At 37.8% G+C, this 17461-nt stretch overlaps 2 protein-coding genes across 10 annotated transcripts in view; one reads left to right on the forward strand and one right to left on the reverse strand.

Moving 5' to 3' along the window:
* Positions 1–12789, forward strand: part of APBA2 (amyloid beta precursor protein binding family A member 2) — a 90026-nt gene extending 77237 nt beyond the window's left edge. For all 4 annotated transcript variants that reach the window (XM_042875933.1, XM_042875932.1, XM_042875934.1 and 1 more), the window contains 5 exons: positions 538–717; positions 2696–2908; positions 3715–3834; positions 10193–10333; positions 11688–12789. In XM_042875933.1, the coding sequence (XP_042731867.1) occupies positions 538–717; positions 2696–2908; positions 3715–3834; positions 10193–10333; positions 11688–11759 (726 nt within the window). In that variant the 3' untranslated portion in view covers positions 11760–12789. The remainder of the gene's footprint in view (positions 1–537; positions 718–2695; positions 2909–3714; positions 3835–10192; positions 10334–11687) is intronic.
* The window catches only part of FAM189A1 (family with sequence similarity 189 member A1), a 168265-nt gene that overhangs the window by 51700 nt on the left and 99104 nt on the right, over positions 1–17461 (reverse strand). For 3 of the 6 annotated variants that reach the window (XR_006179849.1, XR_006179848.1, XR_006179847.1), the window contains exons 11-13: positions 16688–17016; positions 14485–14682; positions 4798–4972 (exon numbers count right to left, since the gene is read on the reverse strand). Coding sequence is in view for 2 of the 6 variants with exons in the window: in XM_042875937.1 (XP_042731871.1) it covers positions 14497–14682; positions 16688–17016 (515 nt within the window). In the remaining 4 variants the exon portion in view is untranslated. Of the gene's footprint in view, positions 1–2345; positions 2368–4797; positions 4973–9398; positions 9540–12465; positions 14683–16687; positions 17017–17461 lie in introns of those variants that run through there. The other 3 variants (XR_006179850.1, XM_042875937.1, XM_042875936.1) reach the window with 3 other exon arrangements.

The following is a 17461-nucleotide window of genomic DNA, read 5'->3' on the forward strand; positions in this document are numbered from 1 at the left end:
CTCTGTCTATGGTCTTGAAAGCATCTCTCACACTATTAGTGAAAAGGTGGTAACTGTAGATATCTAGTGGTCAAGTGGAGCTATTACTGGTTTGCTGGGAACATGAGAGATGTCACAGCAGTAATGGGAGAGCACGCGTTTTTACTGAAGCAGTGTCTTCAGTTGTGTAAAACTAAGATGGAAAAGCATCGGTGACACTACAGCCAAAATCACTGCTTGTACGTGTCCATGAAGTCACGTGAAAGCTTAGCAACAGCTCTCGTCACTCTTGTAAATACACTGTGGTGAAAAGCACAGCCTGTGACCGTGTTACTCTGAAAACTGTCCCTCACTGGTACAAGGCTTTTTTTTTTAATGGAGTTTGCAATTTGATTTTGGATATAAGGCACTTTTTCTATACAACTGACCTTAAAGTGATTTCATATACATACTAACATAGCAACTTCACAGGATTGTTTGACTTTGTCTTAAATCCAGTGTCTCGTTTCTTATTGTTTCAGACCTTTCCCTCAGCTCTTTTCTTATTTTGTATTATAGGCACAGCTGATAGCTCAGTCTATTGGTCAGGCTTTCAGCGTGGCTTACCAGGAGTTTTTAAGAGCCAATGGAATTAACCCTGAGGATCTCAGTCAGAAAGAGTACAGTGACATCATCAATACCCAGGAGATGTACAACGATGATCTCATACACTTTTCCAATTCAGAAAACTGCAAAGAGGTAAACTAGCTTTGGAATCTTCATTTCAGATTGATCTGTCTTTTTCAGATGCATGTAGTTCTCCTGGGAATTTCTTTGGCATTTAAAGGATGATTTAACATCTCAAGATGCATTGTTCCATCAGAACTGTGCTACTAAAGTCACTTTCAAAATTAAAAAAAAAATGTCCAGGTTCTTTCTGCTTCCACTGATCAAAACTGTTACCACTGAATAAATGACCTCTGTGCTTACACCATTTGATTATGATCTCTGTGCAGTAGACCACGTAAAGTGCTTCCATGTTTTACCAATGTATTGACAGAGAGAGATGGCAATCTATTTTCATGCCCACTCTAAGATATTACTTTCTTAAGAGAGAAAAGAACCACATGTCCAGGATGCTGAGACACTGGGCATGCTAGTATCTCATCTAGTAGAACACAAGCAAAACTGTGACAAGAAATGGAGTTTAACACTTAAAATGCATAAAAAGGCAAGAATTCCCTTTAATTACCCCTGAATTACTTAATTGTAACTCCTAGCATTAACAAAATATTTCACACTTTACATTTCTCATGTAGGTCATTGTAATACTGAGCATTCCAAACGAGAACATGTCAACTGCAATTGCACCTAAACTCTGCTCTTACCTTACACTGCTGGATTGTGATGGGGACTCGGTCTGTGTTCCAAAGGCAGAGTTCCCATGCTGAGTCCTAAAGCAACTTACTTTGATTTGAATTCCTATTGCCTAATCCTTCAGTCACAGTTTTCCTGCTTCCATCATTTTTTTTCTTAGCATTATACAGTCTCATATGTGTTCTTGGAAAGAGAGCATTTTCCACCTGTACCTCCAGGTAAGAGATGTTAGGATTTGATGTGCTGTGTAACATGACTACACTCACTAGATATCAGTAAAGTGTTCTCATGTATTACATATAAACATGACAAAGCATGTCTCCTGTAGCAGACAAGGGAACATTCAGTTGGACAAATAATCATCTAAGAATTGAAACATAAAAATACAAGTATATAACATTTCAAAGTGATTAAAAGAGATAACTTTTTGTAGCACCTTTGTTTCTAACTGGCTTATGAAAGTTTGAACAGTGACAGAGCAGTGGCATAGTGGTTCAAAGCCTTGGCAGATGGCTACAAGTGGCCTTTGTGATTCCTTTGAAGTACAGATTCTCTTGCCCTTGTTGCTTTTGAGTTCAGAAAGCTGATCTGACTGTAGAAGAGTTGTAAACTTTGCATAGTACAGGTTGTAGATACAACGTTTTTCATTTGGAAGAAATCAATTCCTATTAGTTTGTTAAAGAATATATTATCAACTTTTATTCCTCTTTATGATGCTATGATTACTGAACTGCTAACATCACCATATTTAAATCAGCGCATCAGGAATCTGAGACTAACATGCTAGGCACAAGTGCATTCAGTAGTGTTAACAGTAATAATAAGCAGCGGGTCCTTGCCTGAAGATGAGGACAGGTTTGAGGGTGAAATCCTGAGATCAAGAGCAGACCTGCACTCTGATGGTAGAGGTGGAGCTGAACTCAGACTTGTGCTCCAGGAGCTGCCTTAGCCACAAAACACTGCAGCCTCCCACGATTGCTAGATTCCAAGGACATTGGCATTCATGCATTTGGTATTCAGTTTCACCATCTTCTGTAGTTAACATGAAATGTTGGGTTTTTTGTTTATCATAAGGACATACCTTACCACCCAGAACAAGCAACTGGAAGCTGCCTGAAAAGCCCCCGAAAAGAAACAACTATGCTAAATACAGTTCTAACAGCCTTTTTGAAGTCATGCTACTACACAGTGGCAAAAAATGGAATTATTTTTGTAATTTTTAGGTGTCAGTCAGGAACAACTGAGATGCCAGTGCCCAAATCTGGACAAATCAAAGGAAAAAGGGTTTTTTTTCCTTTCTTCTTCTTTTTTTTTTTTTTTTTTTTTTTTTTTTAATTTTAAATTCTCTTTCTAATTGCAGCTCCAGCTAGAAAAACAGAAGGGAGAAATTCTTGGAGTAGTGATTGTGGAATCTGGATGGGGATCCATTCTACCCACTGTTATCCTGGCAAACATGATGAATGGAGGCCCTGCAGCCCGTTCAGGAAAACTAAGCATTGGGGACCAGATTATGTCTATTAATGGGACCAGTTTAGTTGGTCTACCTCTTGCAACATGCCAAGGGATCATAAAGGTACCCCAAACTTGCCTCTATAAGCTGTAGATTGTGAACTAGCAGAGATATGATACTCAGACAAGCAACCCTGTAGATGTTTAGCAGATGTGATTTTATGTATCACTATGAGAAATAAGGAATCTGTCACTAACAAAATGTAGACTTGGAAACAGAAGTTCAGGGGTGATAATGTACAGAAAGTTAGAGCTGGAAAATTTGGCCAAACCCTGTTATTGGACTGTACCAAACAAGGCCATGTATGAAAAACCTGTCCAGCATAATTATCTTTAAGTTTCATGCTTCCCCACAGACTCCAAATTAAAATCTGAATATCCAAATCTACAGTGCTGCTCTTGAGCTCAATGTAGATGAATTCACGGGAGGCTGAATGGGAACCTGGTAGACTGTAGGACAGACCAAGTAAATGTGTGAAGATTCCTCAGACACAATGCAATCTCAGGATGCATTACCTTTAAGTACTGAGATGAAATCTAATATCTGTTCAAATATAACTAAGATCAGCAGCAGATTAATTAGCCAGATACTGGTAAAGGGCAGGCAGTAGTCAGTTTTAGTAATTCTTGACTTGAAAGATTTAATGGTAATTAAAGTTAAGGCTTTAATGGGCATTGCTGGGCCAAACAGCTTAGGAAATACAGTACTGTTAATGAAATAGAGACGTGTATCTCTAGGTTAACAACAGACTTCTGTTAACTCCAGCTGTTGTCTCCCAAAACAACCATTTTACAGTCTTGCAATTAGGAAACTTAATGAAAGATCAAATTAAAATCTCTTTGAGAAATATCTTTTGGGATGTTTTACAGGGTCTCAAGAATCAGACACAAGTCAAACTGAACATTGTCAGCTGCCCTCCCGTCACTACTGTACTCATAAAACGGCCAGACTTGAAATACCAGCTGGGTTTCAGCGTACAGAATGGAATTGTAAGTTTCTGTGGTCAGTAGCTACGTTTTTCTGAAGAAGAAATACACTGAAATATTGAAAAATTCCTTTCACGTGCCCCTATCTCAAAATCTATAGATTTGGAGAACTTCTTCCTGGTTAGTGTGTAAGTTTGCAGGCACTTGCTGGGCCTGCTGCAGTAGACCTTCATGTTGCATTCATCTCAAGCTAGATGTGTATTACATACATATTTATGGGCATAAGTCTGTTCACTGAAAATTATCATCAACTTCAATGATTTGTTAATTAGTTTTTGGAGGTTGGATATGTCCATGTTTGTCAATAGTCTCTACCAGCTACTGCCTTCACAGCTTCTCTACTTGGAGATTCTACACAGAACCAAAACATTTGTTAAATTTATTTTGTATTTTTTTGTAATGAATTGCAGTTAACTCATATTGATATATACCTACATTCCAAGACCTCAGGTTTTATACTCTGATTCATTAATTAATCAAAACCTTACAATTAACTCTGATAACATATGGGAAATAAACAACACCAAAAGAAGTGCTGCTATAATTCAGGTTGTTTGGTGCAATATCTGGATCAGCTAACATATACACGATTCTGGCATCAGTGTGCCTGAGTTGCAAGGAAAGCAGTAATACTGAAACAGATTTTTGCAATTCTAACTTCCTAATCTTAGCTCTGATCCTTTTTTTTTCTTTTTTCCTTTCAGCACAGTCTCACTAAGGCTTTAATTTTTCTTCTACTGTGTAGAACTTATTTGGATTATACGGTAGTGGACTGCATCTTGAAAAGCAGACACAGGAATATAACTGTGACTGCCTCTGGTTAAAGCTAAGCCTCTCTCACTACAAGTTGAAAAAAGAAAAAAGAAAAAGGAGTTGTGGCCTAGGTATCCCTTTCCCTTCTCTGCATGCAGCAGTTTCCCTGCAACAACAGTAAACAGGAGAACAGGTGTGACAAGTAACACTCACCCACTGCAGCTCAGGGTTCTTTTCTCATAGCTCTTCTTTCCCAAGCCATTTTCTGGTACAAAGCAAACTTCCAGGGCACTGTTAGCTCAGGTAGCCACCCACTGTTTTTGAGGGCTGATACAGCATTAAGGACCGCCTGCAATGCAGGACCATCACCTTTTCCTCTTCTTTCAGTCTATAAAAATAAAATAAAATCAGGCTATCCACACAGGAAAGTGCATTAAAAAGGGACTGTGGGCTGTGGTTCCCTGTTCTGTGGAACTCATTGATTGAATTTGCCAGATTTGTTTGTCACCCTTGAAAAGAGTAGCAGGTCCCTGTTTATACTGTCTATGAGATGTACTATGCTTTGGGAAGCAGGTGGCTCCTTAGTGGATTCTCAGCTATAACAACTATTGCTGAGAAATTATTGTACTGAAGTTCTACGTGTTCCTACCTAAGATCACATACTGTTGTGTGGTCACAGCAGGCTGGTGTGAACAATGTTACTACAAGGCTTTATCCAGCTGGAAATACTCTGATGTGATACCTCCCCCCAGGCTGATGTCCTTTAGAAGCAGGGGTTTAAAGTATCCCGTTTGGGATTAATACTCTGATACCTGAGTAGACAGAAGTCTACAAAAACGAAAATACAGGAAAATCAATCATAGTATTTCTGTCCTCCTTTACACACCTTTAAACCTGTTTCACCTATATACATGTATGTTTAGAGGGTCTGGACACTACTGGCAGTGCACTCAGCATTAGCATTTCCCAAGTGTTGCGATCTGATTTTCCAAGATTCCACAGAGGATGCTGAGAGCAGCACCTTGTGTGAGGCAGAGATTTATTTCCTAATTGCCATCCTTGAGAAGTCCAGTATGTACAGCTGGTGCAATGATAAAAAGAGAAAATACATTTAAGGAACAATGAGCAGAACTGCGGTGCATCTATCACCTCTTTTGGGAGGCCTGTCACAGTACTATCAGGGGTGGGTCAGGGCTGCAGGAAAAGAATCTGGCCAAGGCAGAGGAAAGGAAACATATGTCCTTGCAGGGTGCTAACAGTCCGAGAGACAATCAAGCTGTCCCATCTGACCATCTCTTATACACTTGGAGCCTCACTCCTGCACACATTGGTTGTTTCCTTTCATGGTGTGTTCTCTCCATCTACTGGACGTTTGTTGTATTCACCACTACGGATGGTCACAAATCACTGTTTTTACATTAGTAACATTTAGATGACATCCAACAGGAAGTTTACCAAATTCAGCAGGAACCCTTCATAGAAAACAAAGAAGGGCTTGTAAAATACATTCCATTTATGAAGCGTCTGTGTTTGGATATAAAAGCCAATGAACAAAAAGAAGAGCTTAATATAAATATATTAAATATATAAAATAGCAACTTTGTTAGGCTGCTAAGTAGACTGGATTCTGGTGCTGTAATTTCTTGCTCAGATAAACATCTCCCTTACTTCAACTAACATTTGAAAATATGACTTTGCAAAGTATATTTTCCTGGTAGTTTAACACTTAACTTCTAAAAAACATTCTTCTAAATGCTAACAATTGTTATAAACATGATGGGAAACAACATCCTGATCTTTTGTTTGGCTTAGCATTAGCACAGTGAAAAAACAAGTAGCTTGCCAGATCAGGTATAATTAAATCTCTCCTACTGCTGTGCAATTACCTCATTATGCATGCATCTGGTGCTTACTTCTGTTCCTCTTCTGATAGCAGTTTTGTGGTAATTCCTTTTCAAGCTGCCTATCTCATCTATGCAGAATGTACAGCTATTGTCTTTGTGAATAGACCACAAACAACCTGAGCATACAGAAGTAGTATTTGATCTGGGATTTGTTTTTTTAGGATATCAGGAAGATGCAGAGACTGGATTGCTGCAGGTGACTGCTTTAGTTTGTGTCTTCCATATAGCTTAATTCATGTAAATCCTGAAATGGTGCCTCAGGGAGCAGTAGAGGAACTAGCTTTTGGAAGTTTTAGTTAGTGAACAGCACAACTGCACAAATCTAATATTACATTTGCAGAATTGTTCTTGCATTAGTAATTGCAGATATTCTGCATGGCTCTTGAAAGCTTCTGCAGTAGCTTCATTGAACACTTATAAAAGAAAACTGAAATTTGAACTTTAAAACATCAGGAAAAAAACCCTAAAATATTGTGCATAGATATGAAACAAGTGGCAGAAATGTTGTGTGATGGGAAGGTGAATTAAAGCAACCTATCAGCCATCTTTTGAAAATTATTATGCCACATTTCTTGTAAAATTCATATTCAAACACAAATTGACTTTTCACACCACATCATTTTCTTGTTTCCTTCATTATGATAGAGCCACACTGCTAATAATCTACCACTTCTCAGCAAACTCTGGGATGCTCATTCACTTCCTCTGAGAAGTCTATCTACCCATCCCTCATCCAGCAGAATTCTATCTAAAACTACAGTAAGACTAGGTGAAAGTTAACCAAACTGATAAATAGTTCTTGCTTTCTTGCCTTTGTTTATGCTTGTGTAAACTTTTAAAGGAAAAAAACACATAGGGCTTAAATAGAGAACTATAGGTATGAGATGATGAGAAACCTGGTTTAATAGGTTGTATTTAGGTATTTGCTCAGAGAAGACAATTTGTCTTGAACTGTACTACAGTCAATATTTTGATACACAACGGGCAGTTCCAATAAAACTGATGGGATTGAAGTTTCACATGGGATTCACTGCAACTTGCCTAAGACACTACAGAATACGTAACAGCTGAGTAGATTCAACTAGTATGGCTCACTTTATTTTTTCTCTCTGTTTACAGAGTAAATAGAGCACAGGCTCTTGCTTACAAGATCCGGATCAGTTATGCTTTTTTTAATAATAGTTGCCATATTTCACAACTGTGAGAGCAAGGTAAACAGTCCTGGCTGAATCTCATTTACTTAAGGTACAGCTCACCTTAAACTTGCCAGCCAAATACATCTCACGTATGTGGGCTGGAGACTGAAGCCTCAAGCTGTTTTCATCAGTCACTCACAAATACAGGAGCCACATAAATCTGTGCTAGAAGTGCAATGCATTTCCTTACATCTGCACTCTGTCTCTAGCACAGCATGATCTGTGAAGTTAGTCAGAGCCACTTGAGATCTGCATCTGTTCCTTTTTCTACCTCATTAAAATATCTAATGCTTACAAAAAGGAAGCTGAATCCTCTCCCTGGAGAGGGATAATGTTCTTGAATGAGAATAAGAGACCACTTCCTATGTCTGAGGCTGTTAGAAATTCACTGGTACTAAAAGCGTTTTGAGTGCCCCAGAAGAAAAAAAACGCTCTAGATAGATACACAAGCCATTATCTTTGCCTTTATGCCAGTGGGGTTAAATGCAACATTTCCATTTGCTCTGAAAGCTTTTATTTCAGTTGGTTGTATGGCCTGTGTTATTTTATTTGATAAAATGTATGTATAGGGTTTCCTTTGGCACATTCTGCTCTTGTCCTGTCACACGGCTTCATACAATCCCCAAAAGCACTGAACAAATTTCAACAGTGAGTTAAATGAGAAGCTTTGTATAAGAGTCAGGTGAAGATCTGTGTAATGCAGCTTATCTTGTTAGGGCTACGATTAGAAGGCAGGCAACCTGTACAGCAACACACTGAAATTCAAGATGCCCATTCTGTGAAAGGTCTTGATGGTGCCTCTAATCATTAGAGTCCAGCAATTTAAGAGTCACTGTGGCCGAAGCTCAGCCACTCATTATAAAGTGGCTGCTGCAAGATAAGTATCACTGTAGGATAAACTTTTTCATAATGTTAAAGAAGGTGGGTTTTATTTGTTTGTTTGATAATAAATGAAGATCTATATATTTTCCTTCCTCATATTAGACACCCTGAATTTGAGTAAGGATTTCATTGAGCACTGATATTTGCAAAGAGGACTTCGAGGAAAACCAGTAGTCAAACAGAAAAGATACTGCTCAACCACAGTGTTTTACCCTCATTTTATGCTAGCTTGTCCATCTTCCCACATACTATATTTGTTTCAGAATTAAATTATAAACTTGCTGAGACACAAGCCACATCTTATCATAACTTACATTTAGCCCAGAGCAAACTATAAGATCTCAACAAATAATTCTTGGCATATGATTATAACCATTGACAGTAGCTGCAGAAGCAGCCATCACTGGGTGCTATTCCTGTAAGACTCATTTCTTTTCCTCCAAGAACAGATTCTTCTCAGTAAGCAATAGCTACAGCACAGCATGGTGAGCTCTGCTCAATTTCACCTCCCTTACGTGCTGTATCAGCTTAGGTCTTTTGAAACAATTTAGCAGAGATTTCCATCCAATGCACATCTGTCTAGACTGACAGGAAGGCCCCATCAAAGCACAGATATTGCAGAGAAGACAGTTTTTTAATGAAGATCACCGTGCTGCATTGAGCTGTATTCCTTCTGCCTATACACAAAGCATTTTGTTACCTCAGAATCAATTCAAATATCAGTGACTGTTAAGATTATGCCTAATAAACAGAATTCTTACAGAATTATTTCCTATAATATTAGGCATAAAATTAAAAAAAAAAAAAACAAAAAAAAACAAAAAAAACTGTGGGTATGTCTTTACTGGTACCTGTGAACGCCAGTTGAAACAGTGGCCTGATCTGCCTTCTTTGTCCTAAACTCTCTCTATTCAGCAGCACTATAAAACATGGAGAAAAGCGGTGGCTCAGGAGGGCAGTGCCCTTTTCCAGCCTGCAGAGGTACAGAAAACAAGCTGTCATCGTTCACTATTCAATTAGTTTGCTGATAACAGCCTGTAATAAGAATGTGCTCATTTAAGACCCTGCTCCACCTTTCAGTACAGAACACCTACACGTCGTCGTCCTTTCATTCAGCCTACATCAGTGTTTCCCCAGAATTAAGGATTGTGGATTAAGCTTTATGTCAGTTTATTCCATGTATACGAAAAGTTTGCTGTTGTAGATTAATTTGTATTCTAGTTGTTTTTTACACCTGATTGTTCAGAAAGAACAATGTGGTAATTTCAGAAAGAGTCCAGGGGGTACAGTGAGAAATAGTTTTCAAAAGAATCACTTTCTTATCCCAACAGAACGTAAAACTTCTCTTTTCCCCATAACTCCACTTCTGCTGCTCCTGCCCTGTGGCTAGGTGCATCCTTGTACATGTTTACACATTCCAGTCCAGAAGAATGAAAGTAAAAATGGTAATTTCCATAAAGTTTGAAAAATGGTAGACCACTGATACCTTGTAGTACTGCTCACTGCTTTCTGCTAGTATCTTCTGAAGTCCCTATGGTGTCACCTCTCGGTATGGTGTACTAAATCCTATTAACTGCTACATTTTGACATTTCTAATCTTTAATAACTTTTGCTTTTTCTTGGCAGATTTGCAGCTTGATGCGAGGTGGAATAGCTGAGAGGGGAGGGGTTAGAGTGGGTCATCGTATTATTGAGATCAATGGACAGAGTGTTGTTGCAACTGCTCATGAGAAGATAGTACAGGCACTGTCAAACTCAGTGGGAGAGGTAAGAAAAGTATTAATTAAATAATCTTCAATTTTTACCAAAGACTTAAAACCGTCAAAAAAATCAGTTGAAAAATGTCTTAACATAGTATTAAAACCATCAACTCAGTAGATTGGAGTTGAGCACTGATAACAATTAACAAAACATCTTTGAACACTTATATGTACGTTCAGTTTTTACACTCATTTCAAGAGTGCGTGGCATGATTCTGAACCTCAGCCTGCTGTTCAAATTAAACCAGTCAGTTAAAGGAAGGAATCAATTAAGCATGTTAGCTATGTCTCTTAACTTCTGACTACAGCACCTGCTGTAAAAATAAATCAGTGTTCAAAGAGCTGAGATTAAAATTCATATGTATTTTAATTCACTCTGATGGAACATTTCCAACTTACCTTGGGAATAAGACATCTCTCTGCAGTACTTTTAGAGAAATCATCAAAGGATGAACAAGATCCTCTAGTTTACCAAAATCTACTCAATTTAGAATAGGATCATACACAACCCTGGCCAGATCTTCCACTACTTCCTCTGCAAAAAAATCAGAGGTAACTTTTTTCCTGTGGAAAATGGTACTTGAAAAGAATTCAGAGTACATGCGGTCCATGCATGCTGGCAGAAACAAAGCCATGTAGATTTCAAGAGAACTTCCATGTCTTTGTGGTACCTCTGCTGCACAAAAGCTCTTTAAACACGAGAGCATTATGAAAGTTTTTTTTTCTTTTTTCAGCATGAAGAGACCAAGAGAACGAACAGTTAGTAAAGCACACAGTTCTTAGCCTCATACAGTCTGATAGCTGCTTTACTGGTGCTAGCAAGTTTCTGTACAACTGATTACCTGACACCCTCTGATGCTTACCACAGTTCTCTTTGTAAAAACAAATATGCTAGCTATGCAAGAACCTGGTTCCCTAATCCCTGGATTGGCATTTAAGTATCAGGTGATAAAGATCAAATTTTGTGTTCAAACATTCATTGATCAGGAGCAAATATAAATAAAATGACCCTCAAATTTGGGAGCAAAGTTGAAGAAAATGCAAGTTCAGTTAACATTAGAGCAGCAGATTCAATTTTCAGAAAAGTTTGTGCTGCCTTTTTTCTTTAATGTCTGTAATTGGAGTAGAGTATAACAACAAAAAGTATTTAAACACCTTCTTAGCTATATGAGGGCACTTCCTGTCAGCTGTCATCGAAAAACTAAAATGCAGCAAAACAGCTTCTCACATCCCGAGAATGGATGAAATTTTGGTAACATTCACATCCGTAGGAACAAATGGGAGAGACAAACTGGGCCTTATGAATTACTTAAAACTAGTAGAAAGCAATTCTGTTAATTTTTGTGTAAATCAACCAACAGATTCATATGAAGACTATGCCAGCTGCCATGTTCAGGCTTCTAACTGGGCAAGAAACACCCCTATACATCTAGCATGCGACTCTTGCAGGAAAATGATTAAATGGTTCCATCAAAGCCGAATGAATTAACGATTCCACCAAAGCCCTCATAGCTGAAGAGAATTTTGTATTTTGTACAAATGAAAGGCTTTGAAGCTGCCATGAGGACTCCGAAACAAGGAACAGACAGGTGTCTGTTTTTCCTCTCCTTTTTATTTCTTTGCCAAAAAGTGATGAGAAGGATGGTCAAGGACAATAATCACTGACACAAAATCTTTGTAAAGCATTGAAGTATTTTGCAACATCTTCTAAACTCTTTTCTCATATTTATTTGTAACCTTTATGTGGAGTGATGTATGTATGTCTGTCCTGTTTGATAACACGATGAATGTGAAAACCTGATGACTGAGACTACAACAAATGGCAAAGATAAGCAATTGAGAAAACTATGGCTAGGAAGCTGTAAAAAAGAATCCCAGTCCATAAAGTGGTCCAAGAGCATTGTGTAATTTTAAAACTGGTGCTGAATAGATGGTATTTCAGTGGAAAGGAATGTGTGCAGTTAAACCTCTTAGATTCTAATGTAAAGAAAACCACTGTAGTACTTGGTATTGTTATGACAAGTGTAACCTGTTTGGCAAGGTGTGAACATAAACATGTAACAAGTGTTTCATATGCTAAATAAAGAATAATTGCCACAAGATAAAAATCAAAATATTTATTTAGATACATATTTATTTTTAATGCTTGTGATTTTTATGATTTAACTGAGTGATTTCATGGATGACTTATTGCACAGTTTGTGTAATGTATGTGTTGGGCTGTTTTTTTCTTCTAATTTTTGCATATTCTTTGTTAATACGAGCTCAAAATGGGAAAGCCATGCTTACCTGTTTTCTGTTGGTTTTTTTATAAAGCATTCTTATTTCTGGGGGCAATGTGTTCTGAATGTAAATTGTTTCAACAAATAACCTAGCACCATCAGCAGTACTGGAATGTGTGTAGATTTAAAAAAAATAGTAGTAAAGTTGTATTCTTTATGCGATAAATGTTAATTGGTGTAACTTTTTGTCTAGGTTTTTTTTTTTGGAGGGGAAGGGGGTTGAGGGTGCAGAGGGGGCAAAACCTTGAGGAAAATACACTGTGACTTAATAAGCCTTATCATGCAGTAACTAAAGATCCTTAGATGACTGTACTTCAAGGAGTAGTGTGTTGCATGCAACTGACCTTAGGAAAGAATTAACCTATTATCACTAATAAATCTGAAGTAACAAAGAAAGCACGCTTATTTTGTTTGTTCCACAACTTTACATTGTAAAGAATTCAACTACCATTTAATTCTTCAACTAAGTGCAGTTGCAAAGGTCACAGATTGTTTTTTGAAGAGAATTTGTCTCTCTAATTAGTAATTAATGTATCATCCTTAGAGCTGCTGCTTTCCGATAGCATACCTTGTTGCCACTGGATGTCACTGTAAGTTCACATCAATATGGAAGCATGGTATACTTTCAAATGGATTATTCCATAAAAATTAAACTATTCATCTGCAGCTACATTCCTTTGTGACCTTTTCAAAGGACGTCAGCCCAGCTCAGAATGACACAAATGAAAGCAGTATATGACTAAACCTCAAACGGAAACTGTAATGCTACTGACAAGCACTGCTGCAAAAAAATTAAAACCCTGAAACATCAAAACTTGTGGTAGGTTCTTTATGAGAATCTTGTTGTTTGAGGCCTTTCCATTTTCCTCTGAGAGAGCCAGGATTAATCTTGCACCGGAAGAGCTGGTAGAGCTCTGTTTATGCTGGTAATCAAATTAGCGTCAACAATACTTACCTTTTTTTTCTTTTCCCTAAGATAATTCTAATAAAAATGCAGCAGAGCCACAAGGAAATGTTTTAGTAATACAAACGTTCAAACTACTAATTGGCATAACAGTTCTTTTTGCAATTGTTCATGGCTCTGCTAGATAAAAATTCATCTTGTTTCTGATCACCTGATGTTTACAAGCTTAGAAAACCTTATTGGAAATGCAGAATTTCAGCAATTTCATTCTTCCCTAATGCACCTGTTGGCCACAATTCACAGAGTACTTAAAATGTCAGCTTTCAGTAGCATGTGCTACTCCACTAACAACCTCATGACCATTGAGAACAAAGTAAAAATAAACCACACCACAGCCTTCTGTGTTATTTAAAGGGGCAACACATTGCAGAAGTTAAGAGGGAAAGAATAATACAGCAGATCAGTTAGCCTGGCATGAAAGACACAGGAAAAATGAATTAGAAGCAGCACTCTGTGCATATCAATCACCTTTACAGTTCTATCCAAATCAGTTGTTGAAAAAGCAAAGTCCAGAAATACTTTTTATTAAAACACTGATAGTAGTTAAAACACCTTGAGGTACATTAAATAAATACAACTTCTAAGTTGTACAGCCAGTCTGTGGTGGTTTTGCAATGGTTTTGAAGAAATGCTAGACAGCATCAGCAGCATTTCTATAAGTACAGTGAAATATATGCATTTCTGGTCGGGAAAACATTTGTTATGAGTTTACTAATAAATCAGTTATTTTTTTTTTTTTTTTTCAAAATTCAAGGCTGAAATTTACATTCAGAAAAACAGGTGTTCTCTTCCTGCTGTTGGAAAAAAAGTAGAATTCCAAAGGAAGACACTTCTTCCTTTTTAAGCCATCCACTACTCGCATTTCTCCCAGTCCTGGTTTCTTCCTTAATTCTCTCTGCTGGAATCACATACCTGTCAGTATTTTCACAGGCTGGTCTCCTGGCAAACTCCAATTAAACTGCGAGGCCTGTCCCGCTCTAAACTGCGAGTGATACGGGACCTGCGTAAGAAGGCCACTGGAGAGCTCAGAGCACCACAACTCTGAAGATGAAGGTCTTCCTGAAGTCGCTTTCTAGAGGTATTCACACCCAGCTGGGAACTTGTAATTACCTGTTCAAAAGGGCAGGAATGGAGAGGGAAAAAGTGGAGACAACAGGGTAAACATTTTTTTCCATTTAAAAGGTCTGGCCTCTGAACATAACATAAGTTACCGAGTGCTGGAGCTCCACCAAAGGAGATGCATGTTATGCACCCACCCAGAGTCTATCCCACCTCTGTTTTTACACCTGGTCATAGCTGGCTATTGGAAAGCAAAGTCAGACTTTAAAGGTATCAGGTGTTGCGCCTGTACCACAGCATTAAATCAACAAAGGAGCAAACAAATACTTGTTGCTCTGTATAGGAGTGGAAAGGAAACTGGTGGAAAAGAAGACAGTTCTGCTTTATAAGAAAAAAAAATGCAAGTCTGGAGTAAATTAAACTCATCTGTTTGTCTTAGGAGAAAGAGATGCTTTGGTGAAGGTGGGAGAGAACTAAAACCTTGCAAGCCTGATAAACATTTTGGAGTTAAAGAATGATCAGCCTGCTTCACAAATCTGAATTATACAGCCATTTCACCAAAATCCTGTCACTTATGTAGACTGCTGGGATGGCCTGGACTTTATTATTAAAGAATGCTGTTTTCTGGCTGAAAAAATACCTTTCCTGAAATGATTTCTTTACTGTGAAAAAACCCCCACACATGTGACCCCTTGGAGCAAAGAGATGTGCACAGGGTAAAAACTGTGCTATGAGTTTCTAGTTTTATGAGGTACATAAACACTCGTGTTCCTTCACACTCTCCAGTTTTGTGAGAAATTATGTTTGTTTTTTTTTTAAATATATTGTTTTTGTTTTCAGCTTTCTAACCCTGAGGATTTAATGGCCTGCAAGTATTGTGAAGAATAAAAATGTTAAAAGTTGATTCCATACTGTCACTCTAAGTATGTCATGGTAGTACTGCTTTTCTGCTAATGTGACTTGAGTTAAATGATACAATGCTCCATCTTTGTTCTACTTCATAGTTAGCAAAAGGCAATCTTGCAGCAAGACTGCAAATGGTGCGTGCTTCCTGCTAAACTTCAAGCTACTTCACATGCAGTTTAATTGTTATTATATCCTGTTTAAATACTTAGCAAATTTACCCCATTTAGGGATCAGCAAACTAATGCCACACATATTAAGTATCTCAGAAGGTAAAACCAGCAGACCCAGGTGTCCACCCTTAATCATCAATTCACATCTGTGGAAAGTCTTCTGTCAACCTGAACACAGTCAGTCAGTGTCAGGAACAGTTTGCTTTTCAAACCTGGCCATATAAAAGGAACTTCATTTCTATATCTAACAGTACTATCAAGAGGTGATTTATCACCTTCCTTCCCCAAAAATGACTTATTATTAAACATGTATTAGATTACAAAAGTTGCTGCCTCTACTAATTCCTTTGTTTCATAATTCCTTCCAAGCCCTGCATCTGCTTTGCTCTATCTTGTGGTAAGAAGATGTACTATTCTTTCATTTGGAAAAGCCCAAAATTATCAATTATTTTTCTTATAAATAGCAAGGATCATTGTCATTCTTCTAGCCAGGTTTAAGGATAACTGCAGTGTTCTGCTTCGATAGATTGTGGTTCTACTTGTTTATCCACTCTTTCTTTTCAGCTAGTAGCTTATGCTGTACAGACACAGCTGCCTGAAAAAAACAGACCCAAGTCAGTTGTTAGTTCTGGAATCCGTACCTCTGTATATGAACACAAATGCATGCATGGAATAGTATGTCCCAGGTGTAAAAAGCCTTTGGCGATAGCAAGTTATGATTACCAACGTGTAAAATCGCCCTGGAGATGGCGAGGGTATTACCAGCACTGGGTCTGGATGAGGAATTTTCAATACATTTATGAATTCCTCAGCGTGTAACACATTACCCCTTGATAAACGTTAGTTATTTCTTACTGAAGCCATGTTATTATAAAAGAACTTCTGTAATAATTCTTTGAAATATTTAGAAGTGTAAAAACATTTCCATACAATATGTGTCTATCAGAGTCGAACAAATCTTTAGAACATTTGTGGCCTACCTGGTCTATAATATTGGCACTGAAGATGGCTTCTTCCATGTGTCTCTCATCAGATTTTATTACTGATCGTATACTGTTCACTACATGACGTACTTCTGGAGGGAGATTACAGTTTGAATGTTCCAAAAATTTTGCCACTAAAATTTTTGTATCTTTATAGGCCTTAAGGTCCACTAAAGAGTGTGGTCGTCCTTTTGAGACTGTTTGCAAAGCCTTTGGCTTTAAGTGTAGATCAATGTTCCTTGTATCCCTCTGTTTTCCAGTTGGTAGGAAACTGCTCAAAGAATGCTGACAAGCAGAGGCAGCCATATGAGAACCAGAAACAGGAACTAAAAAAGGGGGGGAAGAATATCTTTAAAGTAATAGTTTGATGATTTTTTAAAGAAGAAGAAAAAAAAGCAAGTCAAGAATTGCTACAAAAGGTTTTACTTTGTTTTTTTGGTGCGTTTTTTTTCCTGGAGATAACAACACGTAATCAAGAAAACACTCCAAAAATGGGTAATTTTAACCAGAAGTTGGGTTACAATTTACTCTCATGAGCAAGAAAGACTGCATTTAGGTGAGTGAGGGTGTAATTAAAGTACATCATAGATTTCCAACATTTTTGTTACGTCTACTTTCATGGATTTCAGTTGAGATTAATGGTAAGGGGAAGCACCAACTAAGCAGTGTTATACATGTAATTTGCAGTGTTTTAGCTTGCCTGACTTTAAGAACCTAGTTCCCCTTCTAGTTAGACCTCACAAATAAGAATAGTGAACATGAGAGATCAGC

The sequence above is a fragment of the Lagopus leucura genome, unplaced genomic scaffold (assembly GCF_019238085.1).
Source record: "Lagopus leucura isolate 7727_CA_CO unplaced genomic scaffold, USGS_WTPT01 Super-Scaffold_100015, whole genome shotgun sequence".
NCBI classification, from domain to species: domain Eukaryota; kingdom Metazoa; phylum Chordata; class Aves; order Galliformes; family Phasianidae; genus Lagopus; species Lagopus leucura.